Raw genomic sequence first — 14023 nt, forward strand, 5'->3', positions numbered from 1 at the left:
CTGCCTGCATTTGGCCCATACCCCTTATATTGCATCCAATCTATGTATCCCTCCAAATATTTCTTAAATGTTGCATTTGCATTTGCATCAATGACCTTCTCGGGTAGCTTGTTGAATGCACTCATCTCCCACTGTGTAGAGAGGCTACCCCTCAGGTTCCTGTTAAATCTCCACCCCCCCACCTTACTTTAAACCTATGTTTTATGGATCTAATTTCCCTTATTCTGGGCAAAAGGCTGTGGATTCACCTGATCTATTCCTCTCATGATCTTGTACACCTCTATGAGATCTCTCCTCATCCTCCTACACTCCAAAGAATAAATCCCTAGCCTGCTCAACCTCTCCCCGTAACTCAGGCCTGCAAGTCAGAATGAAGAAGAGCGAGTGTCCAATTTACAGGAGAAAAGTAAAACATCAACACCTTGAATATTGCAATTTTTAAAATACTGCCCACACCACATGCCATCCAGAGTAAAAAAAAAGGATGACAATGGAATATTAGGAGAAAAAGAAACACATGAACACACTCAGTACAGGAATTTGAAACAATTATCTTTTTGTTGCAGCAAACTTCTCCCCAACTCATTGTGTTTGGCACTAGGGTGTATCTGAAGATTAGAACAATAAAGTATAATGTAGCTTCCATGATACTTCCACGGTACAGCGGTAGGAAGAGGGATGGAAAGTAATTTACTGAGCCTTTGCCCTCAACGCATAAACTTACAGTCAGCAGGAACTGGAAACTAATTTCCCCATTGGTCAACATATCACAAGATGCAGTAGTCTGAACTTCTAATTTGTTCAAACACAGTTGAGGCTCCAATCTGAAATACTGTCCAGTGAAGTTGAGCCAGCTACTATAGATCTCTCAATCAACATTCTTAAGATAATGTAGCTGGTATTTACCTCACTCCCATAGTGAACCTTGCCGTGAGAAAATTGGTGTCCTAATACAGTTGGTTATGGTTAGAGTTCATGTCCTTTCTGTTGTTCACAGATGGTGTACATTCACCAAAATTAGAGTAAAATTCATCAAGGAAACAGATCTGAAGTATATCTAGCTCACAAGGACATTTCCACATCACAAAAATAAATATCTCTTTAATTTCTTTTTCTGTGTTATTACTGAAGCACACTGTGATGTAAAATAGGAGGTGTTGGTGTCCCTGATTTACTCATCTGCTGCCCCATTTCTTCTATGAGAATTCCTCTATTACAGACTTCCACCTCGTTCAAATGTTCTCAGTGGACCCCCTCAGTTTTTGCAGCGCATGATCTGACAGTATCAGCAATACAATTTGGAGAAAGTATCATAATAATACATGGCCAAGCGGTTGATGACATCTTCAGAAATATGCCACATTAATCTTTTCCATTTTCCAAAATTGAACAGAAGTAATAATACTTTGTTTTCTTTCATTTGAAGCCATCTTCTGATTCATAACAAGGCCAAATATTTTGCAAAGAGGCCTTGAGATTTTAATATGTTAACGCTGGCCTGTGAGAATCTAAAAAAAATTAAATTACCAACCCAGAATTTCTATCACAGTGATGTCAGAAATAACATTTGCAACAATGACTCAATGCAAAATTGAGGATCAGACACATCACTTTCAATGTTTGTGACATCACTAGAAGGCTGTTGGGGTTCCATTCTCTCCAACTCGTACATGATTTCTCTTTATCAGCCATGATTAGAGTGTGAAATACATTTTACGATGTGAGAAGCAAGAGTTATCTCCTGCTAGGACAGGAATCCTAGAATGAATCTTTTGACAAAAAAATTAATTGCCACTTCTAAACCTCATTATCGGCTCAGGCAAGAAAGAAAATCATTTTTCTGATGTTTCAGCTGGTAGAGCATTGTATTGCAGGTAACAGAAGTGACCACATTAGTCTCTGTGTGATGTAAATCATGACACGTCTTTTGCAGACCGACAATCAATGGCTTATTGATGAAACCCTAAATGCCAGATAAAGTTTGCTTAATACAAATGTTGAGCTGGACTGATTTCCTAATTCAAGCAAGTTAGACTTCTATATGGGAGCCTAATAATGGAAATTTGGAGCCTTGATAACATCCATTCTGACTACCACTGAGAATGAACACCATTTTAAATTGCTTCAAGGCAATAATAAATGCGTGGGTAAGTTTTCCTAATAGTTTGCTTTTTCAAAGCATTTATTTTGTTCAATAATCACTAGAGCAGATTTGCTGAAAGGATAAGGAGCAGGGGGTTGCTGGTGGGGGTTGGGGAGTGGTAGGCAAAATGTTTTTCTTTAGAGATTTCACCTGTTTTAGGAAGACAATGTGCAGATTTATTGTCTAATAATTGCTCATATATCGAGTTACCATTCACTAAAAAAGGAAACCAAATGTGCAGAATTAAAATAGCTGTTTAAATATGGCGATTAAACAAAATAAATAACCTAACCAGAGTTTTTGTTCACAAACCCAGCAAGCAAGGACAGAGAACAGAGAGGTGGAATATACCAACTCTTCTTGTTCATATTTAAATGCAATTAACATAGATTAAAGTTTAAAAAATGGCTTTGCAAGTTGTTGTTCTGGATAAAATAATAAATGAGCATTCATCTGTTTTGAAAAAGTGACTGGAATTTCTTTCTCTTGTCTTGGCTACTACAGATCCCTTAATCAATATTATTAAGATGAAGTATTTGGTTCACTCCCATAGTTGAACCTTGCTATGAGAAACTGGCATTGTGACAGTGAGCACATTATGACAATGAGAACAATTTTAAAAACACTGTATGCAGTTTTAATCATAGAATCAAAATAAGATGCCAAAGAGGCCGTACATGGTTATATGGTTATAAGGCCATCCAAAGAGCCAGCTCTTTGAAAACACTCTCCACTTTTCCAGTCCTCTGCTCATTTCTTGTGGAACTCCAAACATTTCCATGAGCCATGAGCATTGATTTAATGCTCTTTTAAATCCCTTTTTGCCACTTTATTATTTTCCATGTCATAAAAATGAATGTTGCTGATATTTTATCTAACCCCTGTGTCCTCGGGCTAGTTTCGGTCTTTTTAAAATGTTTTATACTTCTCATCTGGCTAAGGTCTTCATGATTTTAAAATCTTTCAACCATTTCTCTCCTTAACCTTTGCTGAACCATGCAGACAACATTCGTTATGTCCCACCCTCCAGGAGGCGTTTATCTCTGTTGCCATTCCTGCCAATAGTCTTTGCACTTTCTAAAGAAATAATGCTCGGAGTTAAGCAGCAAATACTAGCTGGGTTGAACCAGCATTTCTAGAGGTTTAACATAGTTTTATTGTTTTTATTCTCAATATTTCTTGAGATGGTCTTGCCCTCTCACTCAGGAATGGTTCATGTACATTCACTGCTCTCTCTTCTCTCTCTCTCCCTCCCTCTCTCATCCACTCACCCCCTTTAAAACTACCACCTACCTTAAAACTAATACCCGTTCACTTTTAATACACCAACCCCACAAAGGTAAGATTTTGAACTAACATATCTATGTATCTCGTGATTTTATATACCACCACCAACCTTCAGTCACATTTGCTCCAAGGGAAAGAAGCCCAGCCTATCCAATCTCACCCTTTCATCAAAGTCCCCCATTCCCAGCAGCATCCTGGTGAATCCCTTCTGCTCTCACTCAAGTGAAATCACACCCCACCTGCGGTGGCATGGCGGCGTAACTGGTGGAGCTGCTGCCTCAGTGCCAGGGATCTAGGGTCAATCCTGACATCAGATTGCTGTCTCTGTGGAGCTGGAACGTTCTCCCAGTGACAATGAGGATTTCCTCCAGGTGCTCTGGTTGCCTCCCACACCTCAAAGACGAGAAAGCCATAGGTTAATTGGCCTCTCTAAATTGCCTCTAGGTTTGTGAAGGGACTGAGGAGAATGGGTGGTTGTGGTCAGTACCAAATCTGTGGACTGAATCTCTCGATTACTCTTTTGGTGTAGTGACAGGACTTGCACGTTTCTTTCCCCTTACAATTAATATTTTGTCTTTCACATTTAGTTTGTCTTCGCCTTTAGCCAGGACTCAGGAAATCCAGAAGCTAGAGGAAAATGAGGCCTGCTACATAGAAGAATTGGGAAGGCCCCCTCTGCCCACGGTTATAATTTGGACACATTGCCAAATTCCACTGAACCACTTTTGCCACACACATGATGCACACTTCTTCATTCCCTGCACATTCACATGTCTATCTGACTGCCTCTTAATCACTATAATTGCCTCAATTTACAGCACTCTGTATAGAAAAAGAACTGCCATTTTGAACAATAAAATTTTGGAAACCTGTTATCATAAGGGGATACAACATCTGGAAGATTGTTAGGAAAAAAAGACTTTGTGTCATTTGAATAGCTGGAGAAATATGACTTGTCCAATAAGATCATTTTTTGTTAACTTCAGTTACAATCCTTCCAATTTGGGCCCTGAAATGACTCTACCGGGACTCACTGAAAAGGAGAAACTACTCCATGAAGGAAATGTATTTGTTTATTTCTAGAATGTATTTTTTATTGTTGATAGTGAGAGCCCAAAGCCAGGTTTGCATAAATCTAGGGTGAGATTGGAGTCAGACTTAGACACAACAACTGACAAACAACTCTGGTCAGATCTATGTCAGGGAAGTATGGTGGTTACTGTTAATGCCAGGTATAGATTGGTCCATTATAATTTTCTCCATCATCTGTACCTCACCCCACAGAAATTACGCTAATATAAACCCGAATTATCAGAGATACATTTTACATGTGGTATAGAGGTTGGTTCCTTTTTACATTCTACCCGGCTTTGCATGAAGGTGAGGCCCTTCTGGTACAACCTCTGTGAACCCTAACTAAGATCACAGAATCACCTTCCCAGTAGACCCAGAGCTTTTATCTTCTGGGGAACTTTACCACAGTTGGTAGTTCACTCATTCTCAAACTAAATTCACAGAAATTGCCTTATGTATGGCCAGGAAGTACATAGCAGTAGCATGGAAGTCTGACTCCGACCTACTCATGGAGGGGTGGTCTTTGGAGATGAATAGATGGATCCCACTTGAAAAGGTCACATACCATCTCCGGAAGTGATATAACACCTTCCTAAAAATCTGGCAGCATTATTTAGAGCATATAGGTACCTCACTGGGACCAATATAGGATTACGATTACTACTGGCTAGCCAGTAGTAAAGATTTTAACACTGTGGTATTATCATGTCTCCATATATTCTACTGTTCACACTGACAATGGGATGTTCTTCTTTGTGTTTCTTTCTCTTTATTCTTCTTAGTTTAATAGGACATATGGAGGGGAGGATGTGTTTTGTATTTGGTATGATTGTTGATTGTTAAATATATTTAAAATGATAAATAAAATATTACAAAATATGAAAAAGAACTGCCTGCCCATCTCCTTTAATCTTTCCCCCTCTTACCTTAAATGAATTCTCTCTAGTATTTAAAATTTTTAGCCTGGGGAAGAAATTTTGTCTACCGTATCAATCTCTCGTAAGTTTCAAGCTTCTTTCAGGTTTACCCTCATCTTCTGATGCTCCAGAGAAAATAACTCAAATTTGTCCAACCTCTCCTCATAGCTCATGCTCTCAAATCCTGGCAGCATCCCAGTCACCTGCTCTGTACCCTTTCAAAAGCCTCCCATAATGGTGGGGAAGGAGATACTGTTAAAGAAACAGGGAGGCTGCAGAAAAACTTAGACCAGTTGTTTTCAAACTGCCCCCCCAAACTCACATTCCACCTTAAACAATCCCTATACTATAAGTGCTCTGTGATTGGTAAGAGATTGCTTAAGGTGGTTTGTGAGTGGGAAGGGAAGGTTGAGAATCACTGCTCTAGACCCAATTGTTACTGAAATATTTTGCTTGAGAAAAATTGTCATTGGTCCATTTCCTTTGGAATAATGAAATTGTGTACATGATGAGTCAATTAGATACGATTAAAACAGTGGTTTTTAAAATGTTTCATCTACTCACATACCACCTTAAGTAATCCCTTCCTAATCACAGAGCACTTATGGCACAGGGATTGCTTAAGGTGGAATGTGAGTTTAGGGGGGCAGTTTAAAAACCACTGATTTAGGCAATGGCAGAGAAGTGGCAAATGAAGCATAATATTGGAAAGTGTTTGGTCATGCCCATTTGGTAGAAAAAATAAATAAGCAGACAATTTTCTAAATGGGAGAAAATGGAAAATATCAAGATGCAAATGGACCGGGTAGACCTCATGCAGAATAGCTTGAAGGTAAATTTGCATTTTGAGTCAGTGGTGAAAAAGGCAAATTCAATGCTGGTACACATTTCAAGAGGAATAGGGAATGTGATGTTGAGGCTTTATAAGGCGCTGGTGAGACATCAATTTAGGGCTCCTCATTAAGAAAGGATATGCTGACATTGGTGAGAGTTCAGAGGAGGTTCACAAGGATGATTCCAGGAATGAAAAGGTTATAATTATCAAATGAGGAGTGTTTGACAACTCTTGACTTGTTCTTGTTGGAATTTATGAAAATAAGGGTGATCTCATTGAAATATTTTGAATGGACAGAGTCGATGTAGAAAGATTTTTTTCCCCATGGTGGGACAGTCCAGGACAAAAAGGGCACCACTTCCAGAATGAAGAACATCCACTTAAAGCAAAGATGCAGAGGAATTTCTTCAACCAGATGGTGGTAAATCTGTGGAATTTGTGGCCACAGGTGGTTGTGAAGGCCAAGTCATTGGATGTATTAAGGCAGAGATTGATAGGTTCTTGATTAGCCAGGACATCAAAGATTATGTGGAGAAAGCTGGGCAGTGGGGTTATGGGAAAATTAGTTGTTTGTAGATGAGTCACTAGTAATGGGCATCACCAGCAACAACAATGAGTCACACTACAGAGAAGAGCAGGGAAATCTCGTGAAATATTGCAAGAATAACAACCTGAGTCTCAATATGGACAAAACAAAGGAGACCAGGGATGACCACCCTTCACTACATTAATAGCTTGATGGTGGAGAGAATAGAGTGTAACAAATTCCTTGGAGTTCACTTAAGAAGGGACCTATCCTGGACACAGTTGGGCTGAGTTGGGCATGGCTATCAGCCACTATCCCGTCAACTTTCCACTGGAACTCAATCAAGAGCATCCTGGATGGCTGCATCACAGTCTGGTATGGCTCCTGCAGAGTATTTAGATCAGAGGTCAAGTCACAGGACTATAAGAGTGGCAGAAATTATATCTGGGGTCCCATTTCCTCCCCCCTACCCCCTCCCCCATCAATGGGATTTACCAAGATCGTTGTCTAAAGAGGGTTTACAAAATCTTCCCACAACCTTGAATACAGCATCTCCCAGCTTCTTGCATCAGGGAAGGGAAACAGGAGTATCAGAGCCAGAACCATCAACCTCAATCATATCAGATGATGAGTTGCTATACAAGTAAATATTTTAGCCTTGTATCTACTGAATTGAGAAGAGCAAGAGAGAATTTCATCCTGAGGGTACTAATAAGCTAAGTTTGAAAAGGATTGTTCATTGTACACAGAACTAAGAACAAGGATCACTATTTAAAACATTGAAGACAGAAATAAGCTAACATTGTCCCTCAAAACATTACAAACCATTTGGAACACTTCTTTTCAAAAGTAAAGGTAGATTTCTTAATTATTTCTAAGCCTGTGTTCAAAACATTCTTTATAAACAAGGGGGTGAAAGGTTACAAGGAATGTGAAGGTGAGGTTGGAATCAGGTCAGCCAAGATCTTACTGAATGCAGAGCAGGTACAAATGGTCAAGTAAAACACAAAAGTGGTTGAAATAAAAACACAATGCCAGAAAAACTCAGCAGGTCAAATAGTGTCCTTTATATAGCAGAGATAAAGAAACACAACCTACATTTCGGGCTTGAGCCCTTCATCAATGTATGTCGGCAGACATCCGAATAGAAGGGTAAAGAGGGAAGTGTGGTCAGAAAGGCAGGAGGTAATAGGTGGAGAAGGAAGGGAGGGCACAAATCAGGTGTTGCTCCTCCAATTTACAGGTGGTCCCATGCAAAAAACCAGGTGCCCATGGCCTCATGTACTAACTCACCAAATTTGGCTCTGTCCACACTAGTGTCAGGGTGCTTCCAGTGGCCAACCATTTCAGTTCTGCATCCGATTCCCATACTCACAAGACTGTCCATGGCCTCATGCACTATCCCACCAAGATTACACATAAATTGGAGGAGCAACACTTGATTTTCCGTAGACACTCTTTAGATGGATTACGTTAACATCGACTCTTCCTGTTTCTGCTAACCTGCTCCCCTTTCCTCCTCCCTTCCCTTCCCCCGTCAGCTCTCCACCCCCTTCCCTCTCTATTCACCCATCCATCCCTCCTCCCTTTGCTTGCTGCTATGCCTCCCTTTCTCTACCTATTACCTCCTGCTCAAACACTGTTTGAACATTTGCCAACATTTTACCATACCTTGATGAAGGGCTCAAGCCCAAAATATCGTTTATGTAATTTTATCTCTGCTATATAAAGGACACTGTTTGACCTGCTGAGTTGTAAATGGTGAGTAGCCTGGTCTTGCTTCTAATTGTTATGCTTGGTTAGGTACACAACCTTGCAGAATTGGCACACTGCCATCAGATTTCAAACATATTCATGCCATCTCTCTTTGATCAGACCTCTTCTGAATCATGAATAACCCCTCAGGGACTGGGATAAAGATCCAGACCTCCTGCTGCTATTAATTCAAATTAAGGCACTCTTCTTTTACCTGGATTTGTCGCATCTTAGCAGGGTCACCATAACTCCAGAAACAGAGCCCTTCCAATATATTGACTTGAGAGAGAGAACACGTTTAAATATTTTGGTTTTTTTTTTCCATAGAATTTATATTTTGTTTTTTTCCATAGAACTTATATTTTGTTTCTGTTCAAAATTTTTTTCCTATCTTCTGGAGTGGCCGTTTGCACATGAATGACCAAAACTCAAAATCTCCGTTTCCTTACGCGAGATTACACTGAATACCAGAAGTACGGTAAGTAAAGAGATGGGACTTGCAAAAATAAGTGCTGCACATTAGCCCATTGTGGTGGACTACCTGCAGTTTAGTTTAGACTGCAGGCAGTCCGTAATAATGTCTGGGCATTCTGCAGGTAACATTTTAGTTCCAAACTTGTTACCCAGACTGCATCCCAATAATTTGGGAATAATTTCCCGGAATGCAGCAGCTGTGTAAAAAACATAGGGAGAATATGGCAGTGATTCTCCAACTAATTTTATTATATTGGCTGTTAGTTAAATGGACACAATGATTGAAACTAGTTTTCAGTGAAGCTGGTTGAAACAGTTTTATGCAATATTAACTGATAAAAAGGAATTTCCCAAATTTCTTTTCTTAAAATTGGCCAGCAAGGATATCTATGCCTTCTTTCCCTACAATGGGGTACATTGTGTGGGGTACATTGAGTGGAGTACATTGAGTGGGGTACATTGAATAGGGTATATTGAGTGGGGTACATTGAGTGGGATACATTGAGTGGGATACATTATGTGGGGTACATTGTGTGGAGTACATATAACCATATAACCATATAACCGTTTACAGCTCAGAAACAGGCCATGCCGGCCCTTCAAGTCCGTACCGGTTCACTTGAACAACTCCACTAGCTCCTCCGCAAACTCCTGAGGAAGTAAAGGCTTTCTTCATGATGCCATTGGGGTGTTGGTTCCAGGAAAGATCTTCCGAGATAGTGACTCCCAAGAACCTACATTTGCTCATCCTCTCCACCTCTGGTCCCCCTTTTCTGATTTTCTGGAAGAAAAGGAAGTCATGTGTGCAGTGGAACAATCTCCATTGACCTGAATGAGTGCAGTTCTAGTTATATTCAAGAAGCTTGATGGATACATTGAGTAGGGTACATTGAGTGGGATACATTGAGTGGGGTACATTGAATAGGGTATATTGAGTGGGGCACATTGAGTGGGATACATTATGTGGGGTACATTGTGTGGAGTACATTAAGTGGGGTACATTGAGTAGGGTACATTGAGTGGGGTATATTGAGTGGGGTACATTGAATAGGGTGTATTGAGTGGGGTACATTGAGTGGGGTACATTGAGGGGTACATTGAATGGCCTTTTCTCATCTCTCTTTATTTCATATGGAAATCATTTGCATACATTAAATCTATTTGTGATTTGAATACAGACATGAAAACATGTATTTTATACTGAATGCTCATTGGTCCTCATCAAGAAGAAAAAGATTAATTCTATTCTTCCAGTTCTCAAGGTTCAATCCAAGTACAGTATTACATTTTTAAAACTAAGCATGTATGAACAAGTGAAAGAGAACCAGGACTAGACATTTTAAATCTGCTCTGGAATTAAATCTGATTAGATCTGATCTTGTACTGCTTCTATTTTCTGTCCAGTGCTTATAAATTCTAACTCCACGGGGTCCATCAATCCATCATTTGTATTCTTGACTCTCCACAGCCATGAGGTGAAGACTTTCAATCGTTTAGTTCCCTGCACTCCATATTAATAAACAAAGTTCTTCGTCGATTTCCATGAAGCCAAACTTATACTAACAAATGGGAGGATTATATTGATAATACCTGATCATCTCTATTTATTTTTCTGTTCCAGCAGTATGGACAAAAAGAAGAAACAAACGATATACCCAGTGAGGAAAATGAAGAGAGCTTCACAGAAGCAGTAACAAATGCTGATACTCTCGTCATGGAAAAATCTAAAGAAGAACTTGCAAAAAATAACATCATAATCACCGAAATGCTGGCATCACTATCAATATTAGAGGAGGCAGAGGCTTCAGTGTTTGAAAAGCATCCGATCAACCAAAGCTATCATGCCAAAATGTTTGCAGGATTAAGTGAGATTATTGAGGTAAGTACAGATGGCAAGTCAGAGATCAGAGTGCATATACTGCTACTAAATTTCTCAGTGCTGCATTCTTAGATGTTTTAAGATGTCTGCTGAAAATATTGGCAACTAACCTCATGGAACATCAACACTGTAAAGATAACATTACAAAATTTTAAGTTTCAGTGCCACGGAAATAAAACTACCCATTTCTTGCAGAGAAGAATGGACCAGAACAGAAGTATGTAAAGACCCATTTCTTAACCTGTTTTACATTATGTAATTACGTTTACTCAGGTACAGGTTTGCGCTGCTTAATCCCCGCGATACATTCTGTGAAACTGGGCATTATGCATGTGGACGTTGTGTGAACACCCTATTAGTTTAGCAAAACTATGTGGGCTACTGAACTTAGGCTAAATTAAACTAATTATTTTCACTTTGATGTAAACACTTTCTTAGCTTTTATCACACACAGTTTAACAAAGTGGATCAGGATCCTTCACTTCCTCACAGAGTTCAACTAGAAGTGTTTCAGGTGGAATAACCTCCATTGATGAACTGTCACCCTGTAAAGCCTGAAGGACCTGGCTGAGGCTCTTCCTGGGGCTGTGTTGGCTTCTTCAGGAAGATGTCCAGTCCTGTTTGCCAAGTTTGCTTTTCATTTTCTTCAAAAACTTCTTTATATGCAGCGAACACTGCCCGAGCATTCCTCCCTATCAGTGAAAGGTGTTCAGCGTTTGAGTCCATCTCTCCAGCAAACTATTGAGGTCTGCAAAGAATTTGGCCAACCCCTTAACAGTGAACCCCTTCTGCACCTGTTCTCCTTCTGGTTTCCTTTTCCTTTTGCCTCTTCTTCAGCTATTTGCTTTTTGCCCGTATTAAAAATTTGCTGGGGTAAATAACCTCCCTCTATAATGAGTTTATCTAAGGTTTCAACAAATCCTGCTGCTGCATTCGCATCAGCACTCGCAGACTCACTGCTCACTTCCACATTATGCAGCGGAAAACGTCATTTGAAGCGCCTGAACCACCCAGATCTAGCACTAAACTCAATATCATAGACATGTCCTGCTTTTTCTTTAAGCATCTGGAACAAGCTTCGTGCCTTAGCAGTGATCGTCAACGTGCTGAGAGGGACTCGCTTTTGTGTTTGGACCTCAATCCACAACATTAGCAATTTCTCCATATCTGATATAGGTCCCTCATGCATTGTTGTTAGCCTTGTAGCTTTCAGTGGAGCCTATCCTTTAACAGCTTGGAGAATTTTTCTTTGTTTTTGAGGATCGCCGTGATTGTCGAGTGCGACATGCCTAAATCTTGAGCAATAGGATTCACTGTTTTTCCACTTTTGTGTTGTTTAATAACTTTTTGTTTCACTTCCAAACTGACATTTCTCCTTTGCCTCTTGCTGCTCCTATCACTAGCACTGGTTTTACTGTGTTTGGGAGCCATGATAGCTAGAAAATACAGTACCTACATACATAAGCCTTTGTATACAAAAGACATGTTGTGTTGTGGGAAGTTGTTGCGTACATCTGGTTATGTCCGCTACATCCCATTCTCTGATCAGAATTTCTAAACCCTATTATAACCGTATGGGACCATGGATGACAGACATTGCCAAAACAGATGTTAAGCTGCGCCTTACCTGTATTAAAGAACCTTCTGCTTATTTTGTTGAAGTTAGATACGAAGGACGAACAGGATGACAATGAACCACAGGAGACATCTATACCTGAACGTAAGCCACGTCCAGAACTAGACTCAAATCTACCAGACATAGACAATAAAAGAGCAAACGTCATCACCGAGATCATAAACTCAGAGAGAGACTATGTCAAGAATTTACGGGATATTTATGAGGTAGGCAGTCAAAAGGTATCTTGTGCACTGACAGTACGTGGTACTTTTCACTTTACAGATGTAACAATATGAAAAATAAAACAAAGGAACGGCTGGATGTGTCTGCTCTGATGATCACTATCTGGTCCCGCAGTTCATTTCCCACTCTGTTCCATGTTACCTGATTCCACTCTCTTTCAGTTTCAGTCTTGAGCATATGCAATCTTGAGGTGAAGATTTCTGAAGTTTGTAATTCTTTGATGAAGAAACATAGTCCTTTAACACTGTACAAATGTCTGCAAGAGAAAAACTGATAGTCCCACCCTCTGTCCTTGAAATTTGTTTTCTTTCATGTATTGATTTACTTTTGAAAGCCATAGATGAATTTGCCTGCTCGATCCTCGACTGCAGTTGCAAACCCTAGTGTACAAACTGCATTACAGATGTTAACCTTACTGTACCTGCATTCCAGGTAATAACGCTGCATTCCAGATGCTAACCCTACACGACCACTCTTGTTCTGGATGCTAAACCTGCTGTGTAGAAAAAGTGCACTCCACCAGATATGTTGGTGTATTTTTCAATTCTTTCTGAATTTATGTTCTTTGACTTGAATCTGCCATCAATGAGAAAAACTTCTCTCTGCCTATTCTGTCCACACTCTTTCTTAGAACTTCTCTGTCTAATTTTTTCTCAACTTTGTACTGAGAACCAGCCATCCTACTTTCGACAGCCTGCTGCCTTTAATCTCCAATCTGCACAACAGCTGAGTACTGCCCTTTCAAGAAGACAGGTTTATAGTGTTCCTATAATTTCCTCTTTAATAGTTCCAAAAGTAAAATATACCTTTTTCCAGCTGTTTTAAAAATTGTGACAAATTGGAATTTTCAGTAGTACTGTTACGAGCCCAGAGGACCCCAAAACCCAGCAGCAATAGATATTCCCTAAGACAAATGGCTACTTAAACAAAGGTTGCTTTTAATTATCTTTAAACATGAAAACAGAATCAAAATTTAACTTAACTAACCTAACAACCCCCTCTAATTCTAAGTGCTCATGTGTGTAATGTGTGTGTAAGTTCAGAAAAGTTATTTGATTCACAGTCCAATCTCACTTCTCATTCCTCCAAGTTCACTGGTTGCAGGAAATTCTTATACTCTGCACAGAATTTAACATTTATAAAGTTCACCAGACTTTGGTGTTTGAAAGGTAAATGATTTCCACTCAGGAATGTTCTTATTGGTTTTAAGAGAGAGTTTTATTGTACATTTACTTCCATCAGCCACTTCAGTGTCTTGCCAAATGTACAAAT

General features: G+C 39.7%; 1 protein-coding gene across 4 annotated transcripts in view; it reads left to right on the forward strand.

Annotated features, from left to right (window-relative positions):
- The first annotated feature begins 1673 nt into the window (after positions 1-1673).
- The window catches only part of LOC138742309 (rho guanine nucleotide exchange factor 9-like), a 45125-nt gene continuing 32775 nt past the window's right edge, over positions 1674-14023 (forward strand). The window contains exons 1-4 of one of the 4 annotated variants that reach the window (XM_069896565.1): positions 1677-1819; positions 1934-2147; positions 10633-10890; positions 12553-12732. In XM_069896565.1, the coding sequence (XP_069752666.1) occupies positions 2103-2147; positions 10633-10890; positions 12553-12732 (483 nt within the window). In that variant the 5' untranslated portion in view covers positions 1677-1819; positions 1934-2102. Of the gene's footprint in view, positions 2148-8937; positions 9016-10632; positions 10891-12552; positions 12733-14023 lie in introns of all 4 variants that reach the window. The other 3 variants (XM_069896568.1, XM_069896567.1, XM_069896566.1) reach the window with 3 other exon arrangements.

Source organism: Narcine bancroftii, chromosome 9 (assembly GCF_036971445.1).
Source record: "Narcine bancroftii isolate sNarBan1 chromosome 9, sNarBan1.hap1, whole genome shotgun sequence".
NCBI lineage: Eukaryota > Metazoa > Chordata > Chondrichthyes > Torpediniformes > Narcinidae > Narcine > Narcine bancroftii.